This window comes from Salvelinus alpinus, chromosome 17, assembly GCF_045679555.1.
Source record: "Salvelinus alpinus chromosome 17, SLU_Salpinus.1, whole genome shotgun sequence".
Lineage (NCBI taxonomy): Eukaryota > Metazoa > Chordata > Actinopteri > Salmoniformes > Salmonidae > Salvelinus > Salvelinus alpinus.
In genome coordinates, this window is record NC_092102.1 from 24,954,936 (window position 1) to 24,982,637 (window position 27,702).

General features: G+C 45.4%; 1 protein-coding gene across 2 annotated transcripts in view; it reads left to right on the forward strand.

Moving 5' to 3' along the window:
- Positions 1-27,702, forward strand: part of LOC139542580 (plexin-A1-like) — a 326,765-nt gene that overhangs the window by 56,524 nt on the left and 242,539 nt on the right. For both annotated transcript variants that reach the window (XM_071348188.1, XM_071348189.1), the window contains exon 3: positions 22,497-22,679. In XM_071348188.1, the coding sequence (XP_071204289.1) occupies positions 22,497-22,679 (183 nt within the window). The remainder of the gene's footprint in view (positions 1-22,496; positions 22,680-27,702) is intronic.

The window sequence follows — 27,702 nt, forward strand, 5'->3', positions numbered from 1 at the left end:
ATGAAATCACATTTTAAGAAGGGAAATTGTAGAAAGTAAGGTTATGTATAAAATCACATTTTAAGAAGGGACATTGTAGAAAGTCTTTATGACTTTGTAGCTGTGGTAACTAGTGACGATCGTTCTCTGGTGCACTCGTTTGTTGGTGAGCTGGCTGCTTGTTCTGAATAGTATAATCTAATCTGTTCTAAACAGTGGCGGCATGTGCAGCAGTGGTCATTTGGTGTTTGACATTCAAAGGTGAAATAGGTGTTTATGCTGTTATTAAAATGCACACATCGCGTTATATATCTTCTCAAAGAAACTACCGGTAGTTTGAAAACATTGACATCATATTTCTGTCATGCTGCTTTGTTGACAACTTCAACCACCTCGTGCCCCGGGTATTCATCCAATCAGCGGCCGCCGCTGGTTCCGAGTCCGATGTTCAGGGGTATGAGGTAATTGAGGTAGATCTGTACATACTGTATAGGGAGGGATAACGTGACAAGACAACAGGATCGATAATAAAGTAGCAGCAGCGTATGTGATGAGTCAAAAGAGTTTGTGAAAAGGGTCAATGCAGATAGTCCGGTTGCATCGGTACTACTTGCCGTGCGGTAGCAGAGAGAACAGTCTATGACTTTGGTGGCTGGGGTCTTTGACCATTTTTAGGGCGTTCCTCTAACACCGCCTGGTATAGAGGTCATGGATGGCAGGAAGTTCAGCCCCAGTGATGTACTGGGCCGTATGCACTACCCTCTGTAGCGCCTTGCAGGCAGATGCCAAGCAGTTGCCATACCAAGCAGTGATGCAGTCAGTCAAGATGCTCTCAATAGTGCAGCTGTAGAACTTTTTGAGGATCTGAGGGCCCATGACAAAATATTTTCCGTTTCCTGAGGGGGAAGAGGCGTTGTTGTGCCTTATTCATGACTGCGTAGGTGTGTGGACTAGGTCTGGGCGATATATCGAATTTATTCAGTTAATTCAAATGGATGTTTTTGTGACAAGCGGTTTCAACTTGCTATTTGCATTTGAGGTTTGGTCCAACAGAATGGGTCATATGGACACTGAAACACATTGAGACATTATTTTACTGTAATAGAGGAGAAGTACCTTTTCTAACCTTTTTATGTCTCAACTACTCAAATTGTGCACAGAGCAGACACCACCAAAACGGGAGTATTGATTCTGGAAAATGTATGCTCAGTGTGCGGTACCACATACCACTAGCAGCATTTTAGTAAAAAAAACAACATTAAACTAGCTGTCTAGTCTGTGTTTTATAAATGTGCAATAAGCATACAACACAATTATATAAGGAATTGGCAACTCGTTGTCAGTCTGAGAAATAAGGTAGACCACTTGATTTCAACATGTGAACAAAGTGGACAGGCCAACATGCTGTTCATACAGTTGGAGACAGACAGAAGGGTGTGTTCATAACAATTCAACTGTTCTGCCTTGTTAGTTAGCAAATAGATCCAAGTTGGGCTTTGGCTAAACTTGAAATATAAAGATTAGCTGGCTACTCACTAGTATGTGGGCTTGTGCTTGAGAGATTGTTTATGAAACCTGTGTTAATTTTCTACAATGCCTGCTACAAGAAGTTAGTTATTATTAGTAAATGTGCGTTATGCATGGTTCTAGTTAAATTGGTAACAAAAAGGTCATTTTAATAGGCAGACTTGAACGCCAGATCAGTGATTATTGAAAAAAAGCAGGTTAAACTATTTGGATAAAATGATGAAATAATTAGTGGGTGGCCCGTCAGAGAGTCTAGGAGGGAGGTGTTCAGTCCCAGGGTCCTGAGCTTAGTGATGAGCTTGGAGGGCACTATGGTGTTGAACGCTGAGCTATAGTCAATGAACAGCCTTCTCACGTAGGTGTTCCTCTTGTCCAGATGGGACAGGGCAGTGTGGAGTGCAATAGATATCGCGTCATCTGTTGGGGCAGTATATGAATTGGAGTGGATCCAGGGTGTCTGGGATGATGGTGTTGATGTGAGCCATGACCAGGCTTTTAAAGCATTTCATGGCAACAGATGTGAGTGCTACAGTGCGATAGTCATTTAGACAGGTTACATTCTTCTGCACAGAGACTATGGTGGTTGGCTTGAAACATGTAGGTATTACAGACTGGGTCAAGGAGAGGTTGAACATGTCAATGAAGACACTTGCCAGCTGGTCAGCACATGTTCTGAGTACGCGTCCTGATAATCGTTAATTGTGAATGTTAACCTGTTTAATGGTCTTACTCACATCGGCTACGGAGAGCGGGATCACATAGTCGTCCATAACAGCTGGTGCTCTCATGCATGGTTCAGTGTTGCTTGCCTCAACGTGAGCATAGAAGGAATTTAGCTCATCTGGTAGGCTCTCATCACTGGGCAGATCGCGGCTGGGTAAAGATCCTCTCATCAGGACAAATGTTATTCAAATGAAGCCTGCTTGACTGGCAGCATGGCTGGCAGTGCTAGACATGTGTGCACTGAGATGAAACCGTGCACAATCTATCCCGCACAAGAGATGTAATTTCAAATCAATAACTCAGCTAGTTAACTGGGTCTTAGTGAAAATGACCTTCCACTCTCAACCTTTCACCGCCTGCAAAGTGTGTGTAGGTTGCAAATCTCCTAACGAGCCAAGGCTTTAAGTGCACCCAATCTAATTGTGTGTAATTATTTATTGATGTGTGTGTGTGTGGAGTGTATAGGGAGTGTGGGTGGGTGGGGTGGCTGTTATCACTTAGAGCTATGGAGCTATTTACCAGCTGTGATGGTGAGTACAGCTGTATTTGTTGTTTCCTGTGGCGCTGTGCGATGAGATGGATCCAGAAAACATTAGTCTATTTCATATAAAGCAGCAGCAAAGAGAGTCGGTGCCAGGCAATGGGCCGCTCCGAGAGGACTATTCCCTGGGACACGGCTGGGAATATACAGTCCACTAGCATCACAATCTCAGCCTCTCTCCCAATTCTTCCTGCTTCCCACAAAACGAAGCCAGTGGTGATGCTTTGGCTTTAAACTGCTGTCATCCACTTTAATGTTATTTTGTCTTGAGTGGCTGGGGCATTCTGAAGAGCTTGCGGCAGCCTCAAATGAAATTCAAAACCCATTTTGTGTAGACTTGTAGGCTGTGGCATCCATCTCCTAGGGACAGTGAAGACTGAGCCCATCTCTCCCCACATCTGGAACACATCATGTTGTTGTTTTCAAGTGGTGGATATAGACCATTATTATCCCTTATCATTTTTGTTTGCCCTTGCTTTGGATCAGCAATCAAGGAGATATTGTTAAAATGGAGAATAGATCACCACAGAAATTATATTAAGTTATTTCTGTTTTGTCGATCACATCTGTTGATCAGTTCTGATTGAGCATTATGGATTATAAATGTCAGAGATGGAGAGAAACATCTGTTGATCAGTTCTGATTGAGCATTATGGATTATAAATGTTAGAGATGGAGAGAAACATCTGAAAAGCTAAGGTCTTAACAACCATGTGCAGTAGGGTTGAATGGCGGGAACCCGGTTACCAAGATTGACCGGGAATTTTACCATCCAAAACCACTCCCTTTTCCCTGGATAAATAACTGCTTGAAACCGGTAAATTATAATACATTATTTATATGAACAGCATGGCGAGAATTTGAACTGTTAAATTCCATGTGATGTCTAAATCTGGCTTCTCTCTGCTATCTGCCTGATGAATCAACGCTCAGGGTGGGGACAGACAGCCCATCTCAGTATGGAGAGCAGTTCACCATGCATGTAGACCTACCATCTCAGTATGGAGAGCAGTTCACCATGCATGTAGACCTACCATCTCAGTATGGAGAGCACTTCACCATGCATGTAGACCTACCATCTCAGTATGGAGAGCAGTTCACCATGCATGTAGACCTACCATCTCAGTATGGAGCGCAGTTCACCATGCATGTAGACCTACCATCTCAGTATGGAGAGCAGTTCACCATGCATGTAGACCTACCATCTCAGTATGGAGAGCAGTTCACCATGCATGTAGACCTACCATCTCAGTATGGAGAGCAGTTCACCATGCATGTAGACCTACCATCTCAGTATGGAGAGCAGTTCACCATGCATGTAGACCTACCATCTCAGTATGGAGAGCAGTTCACCATGCATGTAGACCTACCATCTCAGTATGGAGAGCAGTTCACCATGCATGTAGACCTACCATCTCAGTATGGAGAGCAGTTCACCATGCATGTAGACCTACCATCTCAGTATGGAGAGCAGTTCACCATGCATGTAGACCTACCATCTCAGTATGGAGAGCAGTTCACCATGCATGTAGACCTACCATCTCAGTATGGAGAGCAGTTCACCATGCATGTAGACCTACCATCTCAGTATGGAGAGCAGTTCACCATGCATGTAGACCTACCATCTCAGTATGGAGAGCAGTTCACCATGCATGTAGACCTACCATCTCAGTATGGAGAGCAGTTCACCATGCATGTAGACCTACCATCTCAGTATGGAGAGCAGTTCACCATGCATGTAGACATACCATCTCAGTATGGAGAGCAGTTCACCATGCATGTAGACCTACCATCTCAGTATGGAGAGCAGTTCACCATGCATGTAGACCTACCATCTCAGTATGGAGCGCAGTTCACCATGCATGTAGACCTACCATCTCAGTATGGAGAGCAGTTCACCATGCATGTAGACATACCATCTCAGTATGGAGAGCAGTTCACCATGCATGTAGACCTACCATCTCAGTATGGAGCGCAGTTCACCATGCATGTAGACCTACCATCTCAGTATGGAGCGCAGTTCACCATGCATGTAGACCTACCATCTCATCATGGTAACTTTTTTTCTTAGCTCTTGGAGTCCTATGCAGGAAAAGCTAGACTAGAACAGCTTGCTGGACATCATTTCTTTTAGCATTTCTTATACCAATAGATCAAGCTCTTTTTTGCTGAATGTTAAATACAGCAGCCAATAGAACTCAGTTTGAAAGAAGAGCAAACGCTCAATGGCAGAGGTTATAACAGTTATTTATTCACACCCATAACCATTTAATCTTTGTGAAGAGAAGTGAGTAAGCTACTTATTTCATTAAACTGTTGAAAGCGAGGAAGGAATGAAGCAACAATAGAGAGAGAAAGAGGAGGTCGGCTAATAACATCAGGGGAAATATTATGAAAGGTATATATGTGTCAGCCTACTAATTATACAAATAGGCTCTATTATATTTCAAAATTAAAATCAAATTCGCTAGCCAAATACTTGTAACTTTGTAGGCTGCATGTGCTGCACCAGAATCACATGTTCTCTTCTGCTTTATCATGGTTTGAACGATGTGCGTAGTTCCAGTCCATATAATACAGTATAATACAATACAGTAATAAAGTTCACGCTCAAAAATATTAGCCCACTGGAGCTTGTTTCATTTATTTACCCAAGAGAGCATATAGCTAGCTACATGCTTTTATGTTTTTCTGTAGTGTGTAGTATATCATATGTGTTTTGGATAATGGCACAATCATTTGGGCTTTTCTGGTATTGAGCTTATAAAATGTCATTAATGTAGGTCTCATAAAATGTCTTTAATGTAGGTCTCATAAAATGCATTTAATGTAGGTCTCATTAAATGTCTTTAAAGTAGGGCTCATTAAATGTCTTTAATGTAGGTCTCATTAAATGTCTTTAATGTAGGGCTCATTAAATGTCTTTAATGTAGGTCTCATTACATGTCTTTAATGTAGGTCTCATTAAATGTCTTTAATATTTGTCTCATCAGGCTCAGGTAGCATCAGGCTAGAGTTTTCATGCTGATCAAAGCTCTAATCAAATCCAGTCCTATTTATGTGTTTTATAATGCTTTAGAATGACACTTCTGGTTTTGTTGGGAAATACCGTGTTACCCAAGAGAAAAGGGAAAAAACCCTGATGTGCAGGCCAGAGTTTCCAGTTGTAAATTCCTGGACACATGTTGGAGTCAGTTGGATATCCTCACTGGCAGCCTCACAACCCTAGCACGGCTCAAACATTCAAGTATGTTGCTTTGCTTATGGAAACAAATTGTTGTTCCTGGCTGATGTTAATGTGAAATGCAACAACTCTGTTCCAAGATGGTTATGCAAACAGTATATGTTTTAAAAAAAAGAATATTTGGCCAAGCCTTCCCCAGTCTCTGCTGTGGCAGTCTCACAGTCATTATTCTCTCCAGTATAATACACAGTTTGTTATTTGGGTTTTAGAGGGAACTGACCAACATCCTCTCTGTCTCTGTTAGCATAAAGTCTCAGATTGCGTTCTAAATGGCACCCTATACCCTATAGTGCACTACTTTTGACCAGATTCCAATTACCCTGTTAAAAGGTAGTGCACTAAATAGGGAATAGGATGCCATTTAGGAAACAACCTCAGTCTTAGCTACTCTCTACGTTGTAGGCAGTAGCAGTAACTCCCTGCTCTAGCAGCAAACTGTGCTGCTCTGTTAGCATGTGACTCTCAGCTCAAAAGCCTTAGCCTGAGCTAGTCTCATACATGGAGAGTAGCAGTAGCAGTGGCTCCCAGCTCTATAGCCTCAGCCTCATCTAGCCTACTCTCATGTATGGGGAGAGTAGCAGTGGCAGTAGCTCCCAGCTCTATAGCCTCAGCCTCATCTAGCCTACTCTCATGTATGGGGAGAGTAGCAGTGGCAGTAGCTCCCAGCTCTATAGCCTCAGCCTCATCTAGCCTACTCTCATGTATGGGGAGAGTAGCAGTAGCAGTGGCTCCCAGCTCTATAGCCTCAGCCTCATCTAGCCTACTCTCATGTATGGGGAGAGTAGCAGTAGCAGTGGCTCCCAGCTCTATAGCCTCAGCCTCATCTAGCCTACTCTCATGTATGGGGAGAGTAGCAGTGGCAGTAGCTCCCAGCTCTATAGCCTCAGCCTCATCTAGCCTACTCTCATGTATGGGGAGAGTAGCAGTGGCAGTAGCTCCCAGCTCTATAGCCTCAGCCTCATCTAGCCTACTCTCATGTATGGGGAGAGTAGCAGTGGCAGTAGCTCCCAGCTCTATAGCCTCAGCCTCATCTAGCCTACTCTCATGTATGGGGAGAGTAGCAGTGGCAGTAGCTCCCAGCTCTATAGCCTCAGCCTCATCTAGCCTACTCTCATGTATGGGGAGAGTAGCAGTGGCAGTAGCTCCCAGCTCTATAGCCTCAGCCTCATCTAGCCTACTCTCATGTATGGGGAGAGTAGCAGTGGCAGTAGCTCCCAGCTCTATAGCCTCAGCCTCATCTAGCCTACTCTCATGTATGGGGAGAGTAGCAGTAGCAGTGGCTCCCAGCTCTATAGCCTCAGCCTCATCTAGCCTACTCTCATGTATGGGGAGAGTAGCAGTAGCAGTGGCTCCCAGCTCTATAGCCTCAGCCTCATCTAGCCTACTCTCATGTATGGGGAGAGTAGCAGTAGCAGTAGCTCCCAGCTCTATAGCCTCAGCCTCATCTAGCCTACTCTCATGTATGGGGAGAGTAGCAGTGGCAGTAGCTCCCAGCTCTATAGCCTCAGCCTCATCTAGCCTACTCTTATGTATGGGGAGAGTAGCAGTAGCAGTGGCTCCCAGCTCTATAGCCTCAGCCTCATCTAGCCTACTCTCATGTATGGGGAGAGTAGCAGTAGCAGTAGCTCCCAGCTCTATAGCCTCAGCCTCATCTAGCCTACTCTCATGTATGGGGAGAGTAGCAGTGGCAGTAGCTCCCAGCTCTATAGCCTCAGCCTCATCTAGCCTACTCTCATGTATGGGGAGAGTAGCAGTAGCAGTAGCTCCCAGCTCTATAGCCTCAGCCTCATCTAGCCTACTCTCATGTATGGGGAGAGTAGCAGTGGCAGTGGCTCCCAGCTCTATAGCCTCAGCCTCATCTAGCCTACTCTCATGTATGGGGAGAGTAGCAGTAGCAGTGGCTCCCAGCTCTATAGCCTCAGCCTCATCTAGCCTACTCTCATGTATGGGGAGAGTAGCAGTAGCAGTGGCTCCCAGCTCTATAGCCTCAGCCTCATCTAGCCTACTCTCATGTATGGGGAGAGTAGCAGTAGCAGTGGCTCCCAGCTCTATAGCCTCAGCCTCATCTAGCCTACTCTCATGTATGGGGAGAGTAGCAGTAGCAGTGGCTCCCAGCTCTATAGCCTCAGCCTCATCTAGCCTACTCTCATGTATGGGGAGAGTAGCAGTGGCAGTGGCTCCCAGCTCTATAGCCTCAGCCTCATCTAGCCTACTCTCATGTATGGGGAGAGTAGCAGTAGCAGTGGCTCCCAGCTCTATAGCCTCAGCCTCATCTAGCCTACTCTCATGTATGGGGAGAGTAGCAGTAGCAGTGGCTCCCAGCTCTATAGCCTCAGCCTCATCTAGCCTACTCTCATGTATGGGGAGAGTAGCAGTAGCAGTGGCTCCCAGCTCTATAGCCTCAGCCTCATCTAGCCTACTCTCATGTATGGGGAGAGTAGCAGTGGCAGTAGCTCCCAGCTCTATAGCCTCAGCCTCATCTAGCCTACTCTCATGTATGGGGAGAGTAGCAGTAGCAGTAGCTCCCAGCTCTATAGCCTCAGCCTCATCTAGCCTACTCTCATGTATGGGGAGAGTAGCAGTAGCAGTGGCTCCCAGCTCTATAGCCTCAGCCTCATCTAGCCTACTCTCATGTATGGGGAGAGTAGCAGTGGCAGTAGCTCCCAGCTCTATAGCCTCAGCCTCATCTAGCCTACTCTCATGTATGGGGAGAGTAGCAGTGGCAGTAGCTCCCAGCTCTATAGCCTCAGCCTCATCTAGCCTACTCTCATGTATGGGGAGAGTAGCAGTGGCAGTAGCTCCCAGCTCTATAGCCTCAGCCTCATCTAGCCTACTCTCATGTATGGGGAGAGTAGCAGTAGCAGTGGCTCCCAGCTCTATAGCCTCAGCCTCATCTAGCCTACTCTCATGTATGGGGAGAGTAGCAGTAGCAGTGGCTCCCAGCTCTATAGCCTCAGCCTCATCTAGCCTACTCTCATGTATGGGGAGAGTAGCAGTAGCAGTGGCTCCCAGCTCTATAGCCTCAGCCTCATCTAGCCTACTCTCATGTATGGGGAGAGTAGCAGTAGCAGTGGCTCCCAGCTCTATAGCCTCAGCCTCATCTAGCCTACTCTCATGTATGGGGAGAGTAGCAGTGGCAGTGGCTCCTCTTGTCTACTAGAGGCTTCACCCTAGTCCTTCACACTGAGTGAAAAAGGGCTCTCCTGATTCCTCTTTTATCATGGCGTTGGGAGTTGGGAGTTGGCAGGCGCTGGGTGATGGGCATTATGTGATGTGTAGGACTTTCTGCTGCCATGATGAATGGAGTCTAATGAACTCCCTCTCCTCAGCGTGGAGAGAGAGACAGACAAACTGATACTTCTTCAGAACTCATTAAGCCACGGCACTGTTTGAAAACGTCAACAGAGATTACAAGAACTATGTATGCGTGTGTATTTGCGTGTGTGACCTCCTCTGCCACCATGCAGCACTGAGAGCCCAGCTATGCTGTGTAACGGTCCCAAACTCAGTCCAGGGAGGGCTTTAGTAATTGGATTAGAGTTGGCTGGGCGGGTTTAGTTTAGATTATACTGATTGTAATCCAAAGCATTTGCTTGGCCAACATGGTTAAAAGCATCAACTAACTGTGCTGTATTACATGAAAACATGATGTTTGTTTTCAACCACATTCTCCTAGGTGTTCAACCACATTCTCCTAGAGAGACTACGGAAGGCGGTGGATGAACAACTGAGGGGAAACCAGGCTGGTTTTAGGAACAGAAGACCTTGCGTAGACCAAATTGCCACCCTTTATGAGGATTATTCCATTGACTGGAACTCTCCTGTCTGCGTCAATTTCATTGGCGTTTGATTGTATAGATTGAGAGATGATGTGGAGACTTATGGCACGTTATGAAATCCCACCCAAATTCATCAATATAATCAAGCACACCTACCAAGGAATGCAGTGTCAAGTCCTCCACGATGGAAGTCCATCGGAAAAGTTTGAAGTCCTTACCGGGATGCGACAGGGCTGCTTTCTCTCACCCTTTCTCTTCCTCCAATGCATCGCCTGAATCATGCAACAAACACCCAACAACAATCAAACCGGAATCCTGTGGAGCCTGACAGAACAGCTGGAAGACTTTTCTGATGATTTGGCACTATTAGCCCACACTCACCAGCAGATGCAGGACCAATTCCATACGCTGGAAACGACAGCAGCTACGCTCAGACTCAATATCAACCCCCCGAAAACCCAAATCATGAGGATCAACCGTAAAATCAACACACCAATAACCATGGAAACAACCAACTAGAGGCGGTAACCAGGCTCACTCACCTAGGAAGTGTGTTAACTGTGGATGGAAGGATGGATGAAGATGTCAAAGGAAGAGCAACATGTAACACCCTGAAACATTACACTTAAAACAAAATTTAAGAGCTTAAACACAAATGTAAAATGAATCCTTCTGTGCGGATGTGAAACATGGAGAACCACTATTAAAAAACTGAACAAACTACAGACATTCTGAAACTACTGCCTCAGACGCCTTCTGGGAGTCCTCTGGCCAGATACCATCAGTAGCATCAAGGGAAATTACTAAACAAGAACCAATAGAAGAACCAATAGAAGATCAACTCAAGAAGGGGGAATGGATCTGGATAGGTCACACACTCAGAAGAAACAATAATTCAATCACAATACAGGCCTTAAACATGGAACCCACAAGGCTAGAACACAATGCCACAGTTCATTCTGCTGTGAATTAACCATCCTCTCTAGACATCCTGGTGTAAAGAACACATCTACCCAAGGTGGCAACCAAGCTTTAGGCAGCGTGACCTTTCATTTTTGTTTACGAGAGCCTGTTGCTAGGGTGAGGTGTGTTAGGAGCAGAATCTGTAGGGAACAGTCACATGTTGCCTTCCACCGAGGCCCTGGGACACATAACATCATAACATACCCCCAAGCCCTTACAGAAACTGTATCAAAACAACACACACACACACATTTGTTTTACTATCCATGTGGTGACCAAACAATTGATTCCCATTCAAAATCCTATTTTCCCTAACTCCTAACCCTTAACCTAACCTTTAACCTAACCTTAACCCTGACCCTAAACCTAACTCCTAACCCTAACCTTTAACATAACTCCTAACCCTAACCTTTAACCTAACTCCTAACTCTAACCTTTAACATAACTCCTAACCCTAACCTTTAACATAACTCCTAACCCCAACCTTTAACCTAACTCCTAACCCTAACCTTTAATCTAACTCCTAACCCTAACCTTTAACCTAACTCCTAACCCTAACCTTTAACATAACTCCTAACCCTAACCTTTAACCTAACTCCTAAACCTAACCTCTAACCCTAACCTTAACCCTGACCCTAAACCTAACCCCTAACCCTAAGTGTAACCCTAAACCTAACCCCTAAGCCTAAAATAGCCTTTTTCCTTGTGGCGACTGGCAAATTGTCCCCACTTGTCCGAATTTAAACCAAAAACATGCACACACACACACACACACACACACACACACACACACACACACACACACACACACACACACACACACACACACACACACACACACACACACACACACACACACACACACACACACACACACACACACACACAGTTACTGTGAGATGACATGAACACCTTTACACTCATGAGAAAATGAGGTTTGAGAACAGTAAATAAATTACTGCAATCCATTGTAAGTGTATATGTGCGTTGTCTGTGTAGCTACAGCATGTGTGTGTGTGTGTGTGTGTGTTTGTGTGTGTGTATGTGTGTAGACTTCTATAGGTCTGTGGTCAGTGCCAGATGTCTGTGTGTAGCCCAGTGTGTCAGGCTGTGCGCGGGTCATGCACAGCCTCATAGTAGGCCTCTGTACTGGGGAGAGGAGGGCTGGGGAGGATCTGGGAAGAGCTGTGGAGGGCTGGGGAATGTAGCTGTGGTGTGTGGGGTCAGGAGAGAGGGGATCCAAACATCTGTCTCACAGCCTGGCCCTGCCTCGCTGCCGCACCGCGCTACAGCCTTGACACACTGCCCGCCAATATACTAGCTGGCAGAACAGAGTACACACACACACACACACACACACACACACACACACACACACACACACACACACACACACACACACACACACACACACACACACACACACACACACACACACACACACACACACACACACACACACTGCTGGCAGCTTCATGTACACTGCTTTTTCTGTGTCTGGTCTGCTGGCAGTATCAGATAATGATATGTCATGGTCTGTATTAAAAGATCCCATCTAATGAGAGGATACAGGTATCAAAGGCACTTTGCCAGTATGTGGGAAGAGAGGGATTGGAGTGTTCAGAAATAAGCGTTTACTGGTGCGGGCCTGTTAGATGTAGTTTAGGAAGAGGCCAGGATAGATAGAGGACATCGAGTTGGGTTTGGAAGGACACCTCATCTTCCGGTCCACAAGTCTGGAGTCTCTGTGTTGAAAAAACATCCTTCCATGAATGTCATGCCAGATTCATCCCCCTTTCCCCCTCCTCCACCCTCTACTGCCATTCTGTTGATATCAGTCAGTTCCTCAGGAGCCTGTCACCTGTTTATTAGCTCCCGATGCTCCCCCCTGGCCCCTACAACTCAATGATAGAGAGAGCTCCATGCAGGAGGGAGATTAAAGAGCACAGGAACAATGACAGGGTGTTATTTTGGGCTAAGGTCACAGGGAGAGAGACAGGGAGACAGGAGATTGTTGGAGGTAATAAAAGGTGGAGCGGAGAGAGAGAGACAGCGAGAAAGAGGGAGAGAGAGAGGGGGAGAGAGAGAGAGAGATAAAGAGGGAGAGAGAGAGGGGGAGAGAGAGCGAGAGAGAGAGGGAGCGAGAGAGAGAGGGGGGAGAGGGATAGGGAGAGAGAGACTGATAAATCAGACAGGCATCTGGGAGGAACGCCTCAGAGCACACGTCGTGTGACTCACAGGACCCATCCGAAACTACACTGTTAGCACGCAAACCAGACAGGGAGGAGAAGAACTCCCAAATCAGTTGTAAACACACACATTCACACACCTACTATCACCTGCATGCCCACATGCTTTCATGCAGTCACACAGAAACATGTCCTACTGTACGGGTCTATGAATATTTAGTGTACTGTGTGGATGTCTTGCCTCTCATGAGTCTTCAGCTTTGGCACTGTTAGGAAAGCGGTTGTAATCCACAGCCATTTGGGATGAGTGTGTACTGCACTGTGATGTATTCAGCTGCATTTACCCACACACTTTTCATCGCCCGCCCCAACCACCCAGCATGGCTGTAACAGACACTGCATGCAGCTGAACTGACAGGCCCGTGGTGACAGACAGACACATTAGTGCTAGTGGGGGATGGGGTGTGTTTGCTATAGAAGAACCCTGGGTGATTTGTGGCTCAGTTTATAATGTCACTGTCTCTGCCTCTCTCTTTCTCCTAGCTGGAAATAGCAGGGCTCAACAGCATCACAATCCCTCCTCGCTTACATTTGACTGAGTGCCATTAAGAGCCAATTAGAAAGCCACAAAGGGCAAGCAGCGTTACCACGCTGTATCCAATGCAACAAATCAAAACAGGAACTTGGCAGCTGGTCAGAAATGTGCTGCTTCCAATGTCTGTGTATTCTGATTCTCTAAGCATTTTGTGTATACAGCTTTGGAAGTAACATTTCATCTCATTTTGCTACACTACACACACACACACACACACACACACACACACACACACACACACACACACACACACACACACACATACACACACGCACGCAAGAATGAACACACACACACACACACACACACACACACACACACACACACACACACACACACACACACACACACACACACACACACACACACACACACACACAATCTACAACATTTATCTTTATATACCCTATCCCCTGCAGTAAATCTTGGAAGCATCAGTCTGGTCTCAGGGCAGGCAGTATTCTCCCAGCTCTGTAGAGCTCACATGGGATGAAGACACTTTGTGTTGTCAAAGCCTGGTGTCTGTGGAGCCTCCATTATATCACGCCCCTCTTTCTTCATGGCAGACACATTAACCCTTAAGGACATGTGCAGGACAGCTCTTGGACATTCTCAAGTCGTGCTGTCTCTATTGATTGACCAATAGAGTTCCAGCGGACTGGTAGACAGATGGATAGATAGGCAGATACAGAAGGAGGGAAGGAGAGATAGAGATGGAGTGGAGTGAGAGAGAAAGGAGGTGGTCTGTCTGCTCTGTAGGATCAATCAGATGGTGTAGAGATAAGGCTGTGGATTACAGCTGTGTACAAGGTCTGGGCAGTCCGGGCTTCAAGGGACAAGGCTGTCTGAACAGACCATGATATGACCCACACACTCTCACCGGCTAGAACCAGTATACAGTACTGTCCTCCTGTAATCAAATATGTAACAGCAGTCCTTCATTTATTTTTAGGGGCGGCAGGTAGCCTAGTGGTTAGTGTGGGGCCAGTAACCGAAAGGTTCAAATCTGTTGTTCTGCCCCTGAACAAGGCAGTTAACCCACTGTTCCCCGATAGGCCGTCATTGTAAATAAGAATTTGTTCTTAACTGACTTGCATAGTTAAAAAAACATTCTTTCTTTACATTTATGAAGCTCCATCATAATTGCTGCAATAACAGTTTTATTATATTTTCATGTCTTGGATTGTCTTTTATCAATGCACTTTCATAGTTGTATGACTTTTTTCCTTGACTTGTTCAAATCCATCGTCTTGGCATTGCATTATTAAGAACATGCCTTCTACCAACTCTCTGAGTGAGTGGGATCATTTTCCATGTAAAAGTCATTCTACCAACTCTCTGAGTGAGTGGGATCATTTTCCATTTAAAAGTCATTCTACCAACTCTAAGTGAGTGGGATCGTTTTCCATTTAAAAGTCATTCTACCAACTCTCTGAGTGAGTGGGATCGTTTTCCATGTAAAAATCATTCTACCAACTCTCTGAGTGAGTGGGATCGTTTTCCATGTAAAAGTCATTCTACCAACTCTCTGAGTGAGTGGGATCGTTTTCCATTTAAAAGTCATTCTACCAACTCTCTAAGTGAGTGGGATCGTTTTCCATGTAAAAGTCATTCTACCAACTCTCTGAGTGAGTGGGATCGTTTTCCATTTAAAAGTCATTCTACCAACTCTCTGAGTGAGTGGGATCGTTTTCCATGTAAAAGTCATTCTACCAACTCTCTAAGTGAGTGGGATCGTTTTCCATGTAAAAGTCATTCTACCAACTCTCTGAGTGAGTGGGATCGTTTTCCATTTAAAAGTCATTCTACCAACTCTCTAAGTGAGTGGGATCGTTTTCCATGTAAAAGTCATTCTACCAACTCTTTGAGTGAGTGGGATCATTTTCCATGTAAAAGTCATTCTACCAACTCTCTGAGTGAGTGGGATCGTTTTCCATTTAAAAGTCATTCTACCAACTCTCTGAGTGAGTGGGATCGTTTTCCATTTAAAAGTCATTCTACCAACTCTCTAAGTGAGTGGGATCATTTTCCATTTAAAAGTCATTCTACCAACTCTCTGAGTGAGTGGGATCATTTTCCATTTAAAAGTCATTCTACCAACTCTCTGATTGAGTGGGATCGTTTTCCATTTAAAAGTCATTCTACCAACTCTCTGAGTGAGTGGGATCGTTTTCCATTTAAAAGTCATTCTACCAACTCTCTAAGTGAGTGGGATCGTTTTCCATTTAAAAGTCATTCTACCAACTCTCTAAGTGAGTGGGATCGTTTTCCATTTAAAAGTCATTCTACCAACTCTCTAAGTGAGTGGGATCGTTTTCCATTTAAAAGTCATTCTACCAACTCTCTGCTCTTACTTACAAACCCATGCTCTCTCTCTCCCTCTCGCTCTCTATCACCAAACAGACTACATTTTTCTATTCATCCCTTTCCCATCCACAGGGGAGTGTAATTTGAGTGAGCGAAGGACAAAGCGAAAAACAAACAAACAGTAGAGGGAAGCAGAGTGAGAGTGGAGCCAGAGAGGCAGAGCTAGGGGAGTGCAGATTGCCATGCCTCATTGCCAGTCTGAACCTCTGGCTCTGGGTTGCTGCCACGCTGCTTCCGCTGATTGCGATAGGAGGATCGGCCGGTTGCTCTCCCGGATCCATCTCACTCCCAGTGCAGGGGGCCGAGGGAGGGGGCAAGGGGAGGTCGTAGGCACCCATGGGGAACTCACAGCCATGCCAGATTCCTGCTCTCTCTCTCTAACTCTCTCTCTCTCTAACTCTCTCTCTCTACTCAGGCCAGCCTTGACCTAGACATCCTGGCCTGGCAGGGCATGCCTCCATCACATCCATGAAGTTATCTAGCTGACATTGCTGAGATGGGCATTGTAATGGATCACTAGTCACTTTATACAATGCCACTCGAAATAATGCCACTTTAATAATGTTTACATATCTACATTACTCATATCACATGTATATACTTTATTTTATACCATCTGTTGCACCTTGCCTATGCCACTCGGCCATCGCTCATCCATATATTATATGTAAATATTCTCATTCACCCCTTTAGATTTGTGTGTATTAGGTTGTTGTTGGGGAATTGTTAGATTACTTGTTAGATATTACTGCACTGTCGGAACTAGAAGCACAAGCATTTCACTACACTCGCATTAACATCTGCTAACCATGTGTATGTGACCAATACAGTTTGATTGGATTTTAATTTGAAGCTACTGATTAGTAATCCGAATTTCCAGTTGTATATGACTTAGACACAGTAGGGATGTTGCAGCAGGCATCTGGAAGTGGTATGTATGTACCTTGCTGCTTGCTGATTACAGTACTCAGATGGCAGGAGGGAGCCTTAACCTACTGGACACTGCACTATATAGACCCATTTCATTCACACATAGTCTGGATGCAGCCTGTAATTATCTGGCACCCAGATGTCCTGTGTTTAGTTCTACCCCCCCCCCCCCTCCACTGCTCTATTTCCAGACCCAACTCCATGGTGGGGGGTCAGAGAAGGACATGGTCTCCTGCATTGTCCTTTCAGAAGACCTCTGCTGTACATGGCTGGGCCTGGCTGGGACTTGGCAGAGCTGGCACCCCTCGCTGGGTGAAATATGAGGGGCGTCAGCTGGCAGTAGTGTGGGGGACGCGGGGTTCGCCAGCGCTCTTGTCTCTACTAATGAGTCCCGTCTGGTGTCCAGGATGAGAAGGGGGGATAAATCAGGACTCAATGAAAGCCATTGTAATGCCCTTAACTTGGTACCGGTTTTCCCAAGTACTGGTCTGAACTACAGTATATCTAATAGACTAGTACTGGTCTGAACTACAGTATATCTAATAGACCAGTACTGGTCTGAACTACAGTTTACCTAATAGAATAGTACTGGTCTGAACTACAGTATACCTAATAGAATAGTATTGGTCTGAACTACAGTATACCTAATAGAATAGTACTGGTCTGAACTACAGTATACCTAATAGACTAGTACTGGTCTGAACTACAGTATATCTAATAGACCAGTACTGGTCTGAACTACAGTATACCTAATAGAATAGTACTGGTCTGAACTACAGTATACCTAATAGAATAGTACTGGTCTGAACTACAGTATACCTAATAGACCAGTACTGGTCTGAACTACAGTATACCTAATATAATAGTACTGGTCTGAACTACAGTATACCTAATAGAATAGTACTGGTCTGAACTACAGTATACCTAATAGACCAGTACTGGTCTGAACTACAGTATACCTAATAGAATAGTACTGGTCTGAACTACAGTATACCTAATAGAATAGTACTGGTCTGAACTACAGTATACCTAATAGAATAGTACTGGTCTGAACTACAGTATACCTAATAGAATAGTACTGGTCTGAACTACAGTATACCTAATAGACCAGTACTGGTCTGAACTACAGTATACCTAATAGAATAGTACTGGTCTGAACTACAGTATACCTAATAGACCAGTACTGGTCTGAACTACAGTATACCTAATAGAATAGTACTGGTCTGAACTACAGTATACCTAATAGAATAGTACTGGTCTGAACTACAGTATATCTAATAGAATAGTACTGGTCTGAACTACAGTATACCTAATAGACCAGTACTGGTCTGAACTACAGTATACCTAATAGAATAGTACTGGTCTGAACTACAGTATACCTAATAGAATAGTACTGGTCTGAACTAGAGTATACCTAATAGACCAGTACTGGTCTGAACTACAGTATACCTAATAGAATAGTACTGGTCTGAACTACAGTATACCTAATAGAATAGTACTGGTCTGAACTAGAGTATACCTAATAGACCAGTACTGGTCTGAACTACAGTATACCTAATAGAATAGTACTGGTCTGAACTACAGTATACCTAATAGAATAGTACTGGTCTGAACTACAGTATACCTAATAGAATAGTACTGGTCTGAACTACAGTATACCTAATAGACCAGTACTGGTCTGAACTACAGTATACCTAATAGAATAGTACTGGTCTGAACTACAGTATACCTAATAGAATAGTACTGGTCTGAACTAGAGTATACCTAATAGACCAGTACTGGTCTGAACTACAGTATACCTAATAGAATAGTACTGGTCTGAACTACAGTATACCTAATAGAATAGTACTGGTCTGAACTACAGTATACCTAATAGACCAGTACTGGTCTGAACTACAGTATACCTAATAGAATAGTACTGGTCTGAACTACAGTATACCTAATAGAATAGTACTGGTCTGAACTACAGTATACCTAATAGACCAGTACTGGTCTGAACTACAGTATACCTAATAGAATAGTACTGGTCTGAACTACAGTATACCTAATAGAATAGTACTGGTCTGAACTACAGTATACCTAATAGAATAGTACTGGTCTGAACTACAGTATACCTAATAGAATAGTACTGGTCTGAACTACAGTATACCTAATAGACCAGTACTGGTCTGAACTACAGTATACCTAATAGAATAGTACTGGTCTGAACTACAGTATACCTAATAGACCAGTACTGGTCTGAACTACAGTATACCTAATAGAATAGTACTGGTCTGAACTACAGTATACCTAATAGAATAGTACTGGTCTGAACTACAGTATATCTAATAGAATAGTACTGGTCTGAACTACAGTATACCTAATAGAATAGTACTGGTCTGAACTACAGTATACCTAATAGACCAGTACTGGTCTGAACTACAGTATACCTAATAGAATAGTACTGGTCTGAACTACAGTATACCTAATAGAATAGTACTGGTCTGAACTAGAGTATACCTAATAGACCAGTACTGGTCTGAACTACAGTATACCTAATAGAATAGTACTGGTCTGAACTACAGTATACCTAATAGAATAGTACTGGTCTGAACTAGAGTATACCTAATAGACCAGTACTGGTCTGAACTACAGTATACCTAATAGAATAGTACTGGTCTGAACTACAGTATACCTAATAGAATAGTACTGGTCTGAACTACAGTATACCTAATAGAATAGTACTGGTCTGAACTACAGTATACCTAATAGACCAGTACTGGTCTGAACTACAGTATACCTAATAGAATAGTACTGGTCTGAACTACAGTATACCTAATAGAATAGTACTGGTCTGAACTAGAGTATACCTAATAGACCAGTACTGGTCTGAACTACAGTATACCTAATAGAATAGTACTGGTCTGAACTACAGTATACCTAATAGAATAGTACTGGTCTGAACTAGAGTATACCTAATAGACCAGTACTGGTCTGAACTACAGTATACCTAATAGAATAGTACTGGTCTGAACTAGAGTATACCTAATAGACCAGTACTGGTCTGAACTACAGTATACCTAATAGACTAGTACTGGTCTGAACTACAGTATACCTACTAGAATAGTACTGGTCTGAACTACAGTATACCTAATAGACCAGTACTGGTCTGAACTACAGTATACCTAATAGAATAGTACTGGTCTGAACTACAGTATACCTAATAGACCAGTACTGGTCTGAACTACAGTATACCTAATAGACTAGTACTGGTCTGAACTACAGTATACCTACTAGAATAGTACTGGTCTGAACTACAGTATACCTAATAGACCAGTACTGGTCTGAACTACAGTATACCTAATAGAATAGTATTGGTCTGAACTACAGTATACCTACTAGAGTAGTACTGGTCTGAACTATAGTATACCTAATAGAATAGTAATGGTCTGAACTACAGTATACCTAATAGAATAGTACTGGTCTGAACTACAGTATACCTAATAGAATAGTACTGGTCTGAACTACAGTATACCTAATAGAATAGTACTGGTCTGAACTACAGTATACCTAATAGAATAGTACTGGTCTGAACTACAGTATACCTAATAGACCAGTACTGGTCTGAACTACAGTATACCTAATATAATAGTACTGGTCTGAACTACAGTATACCTACTAGAATAGTACTGGTCTGAACTACAGTATACCTAATAGACCAGTACTGGTCTGAACTACAGTATACCTAATAGACAGGTACTGGTCTGAACTACAGTATACCTAATAGACAGGTACTGGTCTGAACTACAGTATACCTAATAGACAGGTACTGGTCTGAACTACAGTATACCTAATAGACAGGTACTGGTCTGAACTACAGTATACCTAATAGACTAGTACTGGTCTGAACTACAGTATACCTACTAGAATAGTACTGGTCTGAACTACAGTATACCTAATAGACCAGTACTGGTCTGAACTACAGTATACCTAATAGAATAGTACTGGTATGAACTACAGTATACCTAATAGACCAGTACTGGTCTGAACTACAGTATACCTAATAGAATAGTACTGGTATGAACTACAGTATACCTAATAGAATAGTACTGGTATGAACTACAGTATACCTAATAGAATAGTACTGGTCTGAACTACAGTATACCTAATAGACCAGTACTGGTCTGAACTACAGTATACCTAATAGAATAGTACTGGTATGAACTACAGTATACCTAATAGACAGGTACTGGTCTGAACTACAGTATATCTAATAGACCAGTACTGGTCAGAACTACAGTATATCTAATAGACTCTCACAAACTCAGTATACTTATTCTATCTGTACAACCCACTTGCATTTGTACATCAGTCTCTACATTGTGTTGTGTTAAGATCTGTTCCATCCACCAATGTGCATGTTGGGTACTTTGTGTCTTTAGACACAAGACGACTTAAGGATTCACCCAGCGGCCTTCTTTCGTTCCATCCCCCATTCTGGTCACATCAGCTCATAACACATGCACAACTCCTTCCTTCCCAGAGAGCTTAGCGGCTGGCGGAGTGTGTGTGTTGTCTGTGATTGATTGTCTACTATGGAAGCGATATGTCTTCAAATAGACGAGGGGATCCTGGCACCAGTTAATTAGTGATGTGGGATGTGTTAGAGGTCACTAATCCTGGTTACATATGTCAGTGCGTATGAAAGATACCTCCTGGGACCTGTTACACACACGCCTATCACACAGTGACAGCCCACTGAACAGATGTCAGTTCAACATGTAGTTTGATTTACATTTGGTTGAGCGAAATCAAGAAAAATGGCACCACGTCATTGGATTTAGGTTAAAAGTTGGGTGAAAAATAGACGAAATCCCTTTACTTTGATCACTTTTTTCCGCGTTGATTTAACGTCATAACATAGATTTTTTTTTAAATGACATGGAAACAATGTTGATTCAAGCACTCTTTTTTGCCCAGTGGGAGTGTGTGTATGCTGCTGTTATGTGTATGCTGCTATCTCTCACTGAAATAGTTCAAGTACAAAAGGGAAAATAAGTAAACATAAATATAGGTTGTATTTACAATGGTGTTTGTGCTTCACTGGTTGCCCTTTTCTTGTGGCAACAGGTCACACATCTTGCTGCTATGATTGCACACTGTGGTAGTTCACCCAGTAGATATGGGAGTTTTTCTAAATTGGGTTTGTTTTCAAATTCTTTGTGGGTCTGTGTAATCTGAGGGAAATATGTGTCTCTAATAGGGTCATACATTTGGCAGGAGGTTAGGAAGTGCAGCTCAGTTTCCACCTCATTTTGTGGGCAGTGTCTGCCTACGGCGGCCATTCTCAATAGCAAGGCTATGCTCACTGAGTCTGTACATAGTCAAGGCTTTCCTTAACTTTGGGTCAGTCACAGTGGTCTCTCTCTCTCAATTTCTATTTTTCAATTTCAGGGGCTTTATTGGCATGGGAAACATATGTCTGCATTGCCAAAGCAAGTGAAATAGATAATAAACAAAAGTGAAATAAACAATACAAATGAACAATATTACACTCACAAAAGTTCCAAAAGAATAAAGACATTTCAAATGTCATATTATGTCTATATACAGTGTTGTAATGATGTACAAGTACAAAAGGGAAAATAAATAAACATAAATATCTCTCTCTTTCTCGCAGCCACTCCAGATAGATGATAACTTCTGTGGGCAGGACTTCAACCAGCCCCTGGGAGGAACCAGCACCATCGAGGGTCTGCCTCTGTTCGTGGACAAGGACGATGGCATGACCTCGGTGGCGGCCTACGAATACCACGGCCACACCGTGGCCTTTACCGGCACACGCAGCGGACGCATTAAGAAGGTAGGATAATGGTGGATTCTCTGTGTGTGTCAGTGTGTGTGTGTATGTCGCTGTGTGTGTGTCAGTGTGTGTGTCTGAATGTTACTCACGTCTGGCTATGAGGATGAATCTAAAGGCTCTGTCTCATAGCTGACTCCTCTGTGCTGAGTGGGGGATTGAGATGACTGGAGTAGCGGGTTTGCCAATCACCGGTGCTGTCGTGCTGTGAGCCATTGCTGTGCCTTCTCTGGTGCTGTTCACTGAGCTCAGGAGAACAGGGGAGGAGAGGGGAGGAGAGGGGAGAACAGGGAAGGAGAGGGGAGGAGAAGGGGGAGAACAGAGGAGGAGAGAGGAGAACAGGGAAGGAGAGGGGAGGAGAGGGGGGAGAACAGGGGAGGAGAGAGGAGAACAGGGGAGAACAGGGAAGGAGAGGGGGGAGAACAGGGGAGGAAAGGGGAGGAGAGAGGAGAACAGGGGAGAACAGGGAAGGAGAGGGGGGAGAACAGGGGAGAACAGGGGAGGAGAGGGGGGAGAACAGGGGAGGAGAGAGGAGAACAGGGGAGAACAGGGAAGGAGAGGGGGGAGAACAGGGGAGGAGAGGGGAGGAGAGAGGAGAACAGGGAAGGAGAGGGGAGGAGAGGGGGAGAACAGGGGAGGAGAGGGGAGAACAGGGAAGGAGAGGGGAGGAGAGGGGGGAGAACAGGGAAGGAGAGGGGAGGAGAGGGGGGAGAACAGGGGAGGAGAGAGGAGAACAGGGGAGAACAGGGAAGGAGAGGGGGGAGAACAGGGGAGGAAAGGGGAGGAGAGAGGAGAACAGGGGAGAACAGGGAAGGAGAGGGGGGAGAACAGGGGAGAACAGGGGAGGAGAGGGGGGAGAACAGGGGAGGAGAACAGGGGAGGAGAGAGGAGAACAGGGGAGAACAGGGGAGGAGAGGGGAGGAGAGAGGAGAACAGGGGAGGAGAACAGGGGAAGAGAGAGGAGAACAGGGGAGCAGGGGAGGAGAGGGGGGAGAACAGGGGAGGAAAGGGGAGGAGAGAGGAGAACAGGGGAGAACAGGGAAGGAGAGGGGGGAGAACAGGGGGGAACAGGGGAGGAGAGGGGGGAGAACAGGGGAGGAGAACAGGGGAGGAGAGAGGAGAACAGGGGAGAACAGGGGAGGAGAGGGGAGGAGAGAGGAGAACAGGGGAGGAGAACAGGGGAAGAGAGAGGAGAACAGGGGAGCAGGGGAGGAGAGGGGAGAGCAGGGGAGAAGGGAAGAACAGAGGAGGAGAGGGGAGAGCAGCGGAGGAGAACAGGGGAGGAGAGCAGGGTTAGGTGGGACAGCTCTCAGATGGTTTCAGACTGTTAACACTGACTACAGTCTAAGAAGGGCCTTGGGTTTGGGTTCGAGCTTTAGTCAGAATCTCTATCGAAAGCCGAGGGTGAGTAGATTGTACAGTATCTTTGTTGAACGTATGCAATTATTTGTAGGTCATTTTATGTGGTGGATAATAGAGAAACATGGAATGCAACCACATATTCATACACACCAGAATGCACACCTGCATGCACACTGATTTACACTGAACCATTATGCAGGCACTCATGCACACTAGTCTAGGAGCAGGACACACACACTGAGTCTCTCCTGTTCTGCCAAGTCGGCTGAAACCCAGTCCCATAGTCCTTGGTTCTGACCCCTGAGGTAGCGATAGCTTGCTGGTGGTTTGGAGTGGTGCTGTTGGTGTCCGTCTGCTGGCTGCAGCAGGATAGCGGGCAGGATGCTGGAGGGGGATGTGGAGGCTGGGGCTGGGATGGATCAGCATATCTCAGAAGGAAGATATCCCTCACATGATCGGAATCCCATTTCCACTCTTCCACCGCCCCTTCCTGTGTGGAGGCTGAGCGCTGAGCGGTGGGGCGCAGGCTGCTGGTGTCCTCACACACAGATCGATGCAGGGCTGTAGATATAGGAGCAGAGACGGCTGGCTGGAGCTGGCTGGAGGTAGGGAAGCATAGTCATCACCACAGAGCACAACCAGGCCCTCCTGTAGTCTCTCGTTCTCCCCCATGACCCCCCTCCTCCTCTCCAGGAGACCCTCTCATCACAGTCTCACCGCTTACCACTGTGCCATCACAAACCGCCTCTCCTCTCTGTCCATGTCCGTGTATCAATGGCATCTCCCTCCCTAATTCCATGCGGCGGCATCATTGTCATTTTCTCCTGATTTGGTTTTGTTTGTTGATCTGTTTGTTTGGCTGGTGATTGTAGTGTTGACGGTGGCTTGACGGTCAGGGCCATCTGAGGCGGGCAGGAGCAGAGCACTGCTTCTATCTGGAGACAGTAGAGAGGAGAGTGTGTGGAGGGCCTCCGATCGTTGCTAGCAGTTTTGTTTTATTGCTATATTTATTGTGAGTTAAACTGTGCATCGTGCCCTAATGAAATGGAAAGCAGCAGTCTATGGATGTAATTCGCCCTGTGCTCCCGTTGATGTGGCTGCAAGGCCCTTATTGATTCATCTATATGAATATATAATCACAGGCGTAAATCTTAGCAGGCGCGGAGGCAGCGGGCGGCTGGACTTGTTCAAATGCAGCTAGTCTAGTTGTTGGGGGGCAGATGATGTGTGTGTGCCTGGGTAAAGCATCCACACACACGCTCTGTTGGCACCCATGTTTGAGTGTTTGCATATGCATGTGTGTATCTATCTGAATGTTTGTGGGGAATGTAGAATGTGCTCATACTGTGTTGCTAGTGTTGTGATCCCTCTCTGTAGTACCAGCCAGCAGAGCTGGGATCACTGGGTCACTGTCTGCCATTTAATAGGATTCCTCAGCTTCAGAACTGCTGCAGCTGCTTCTAACACACGCAGGAGAGGAACACCCACATCTCCATAAAACCTGGAAAGCTCTCTCAGACTACTTCTATTTACAACCTGAGAAGCACCCCTCAGGCCTCACAGCTCCTGCTAAATAGCCTCTCTCAGCCCTTTGAACCATTTCCACCGCCAAAAACAAAAGAGCGAGAGGGAAATAAAAAGGAAATACCATTTTCTCTGAGGGAGATCTAAGCTATGCGTGGGATGATTCCATATGTGTTGTTGACCTGCTAGGCCTCTAAAACCTCCCTCCTACCCAAGTCAGTACCGAACGGATGGGCCAATCTGCATAGGGCGCTGGCCTTGTTACCGTGCCGATGGGCTGAGGGGCGTGTGGCTGAGCCTGATTTGATTTGATTAAGCCCTGTTCATTCACAGTGGCACAGCTAATCTTGAGGCAGTGAGACATGCAGAGACTTCCAATTAACAAGTCATAAATTATGGAGCAAGGTTCAGTCTCTTACCTTCTCTCTCCCTCCCTGGACTGGTTATGTGCACTAGGCAGTGAACACTACTTCTCTCTCCCTCCCTGGACTGGTTATGTGCACTAGGCAGTGAACACTACTTCTCTCTCCCTCCCTGGACTGGTTATGTGCACTAGGCAGTGAACACTACTTCTCTCTCCCTCCCTGGACTGGTTATGTGCACTAGGCAGTGAACACTACTTCTCTCTCCCTCCCTGGACTGGTTATGTGCACTAGGCAGTGAACACTACTTCTCTCTCCCTCCCTGGACTGGTTATGTGCACTAGGCAGTGAACACTACTTCTCTCTCCCTCCCTGGACTGGTTATGTGCACTAGGCAGTGGACACTACTTCTCTCTCCCTCCCTGGACTGGTTATGTGCACTAGGCAGTGGACACTACTTCTCTCTCCCTCCCTGGACTGGTTATGTGCACTAGGCAGTGAACACTACTTCTCTCTCCCTCCCTGGACTGGTTATGTGCACTAGGCAGTGAACACTACTTCTCTCTCCCTCCCTGGACTGGTTATGTGCACTAGGCAGTGAACACTACTTCTCTCTCCCTCCCTGGACTGGTTATGTGCACTAGGCAGTGAACACTACTTCTCTCTCCCTCCCTGGACTGGTTATGTGCACTAGGCAGTGAACACTACTTCTCTCTCCCTCCCTGGACTGGTTATGTGCACTAGGCAGTGGACACTACTTCTCTCTCCCTCCCTGGACTGGTTATGTGCACTAGGCAGTGGACACTACTTCTCTCTCCCTCCCTGGACTGGTTATGTGCACTAGGCAGTGAACACTACTTCTCTCTCCCTCCCTGGACTGGTTATGTGCACTAGGCAGTGAACACTACTTCTCTCTCCCTCCCTGGACTGGTTATGTGCGCTATGGCAGTGAACACTACTTCTCTCTCCCTCCCTGGACTGGTTATGTGCACTAGGCAGTGAACACTACTTCTCTCTCCCTCCCTGGACTGGTTATGTGCACTAGGCAGTGAACACTACTTCTCTCTCCCTCCCTGGACTGGTTATGTGCACTAGGCAGTGAACACTACGTCTCTCTCCCTCCCTGGACTGGTTATGTGCACTAGGCAGTGAACACTACTTCTCCTCCTCCACAGGTACCTTGCTTGGGTCAGGATAGAGAGATAGAGGGATGAATGGAGGGATAGCCACAGCAAGGTTAGCCAGGGACCGTCCTACGTGGACAGACAGGACACAGGCTCCCCAGTGACCAGACCTTTATTGACGTAGCGATGATGCTAATGTCATGTCTGCATCTGGGGCTTTACTATCTCACTGGGAAGCCAGACTAATGAAGACACATGATATCTAAGGTAATTGACCATGTAAATCCTAATTAACGATATAGCATTTGGAAATGGGGATGATGTAGTCGGCGTATTGGCTCCAGTGATGACTGTATGGCAGCGTGTGTAAATGTCAGCTAGGAGACTAATGGTGAGGAGCGTTGAACTAACGTTCACTCTGGCTGCCAGACGTTGTCTCAATGTTCATCTGGTGTATCGGGGACAGGAGGATATCACTTTCACATGATGGAGAGGAGAGGAGTTGTGATGATAGAGCTAGGAGAAGAGATTGATTCTCTCTTCTCTCCCTGATTCCCAGTAGGATGAGCACCAGGCAGTGTGTAGCTACTGGGCTAGTTTGACTGGCTGGCTCACTGTATGAGAGCCTGTTCAAGAGGCTATTATATCAGCTGC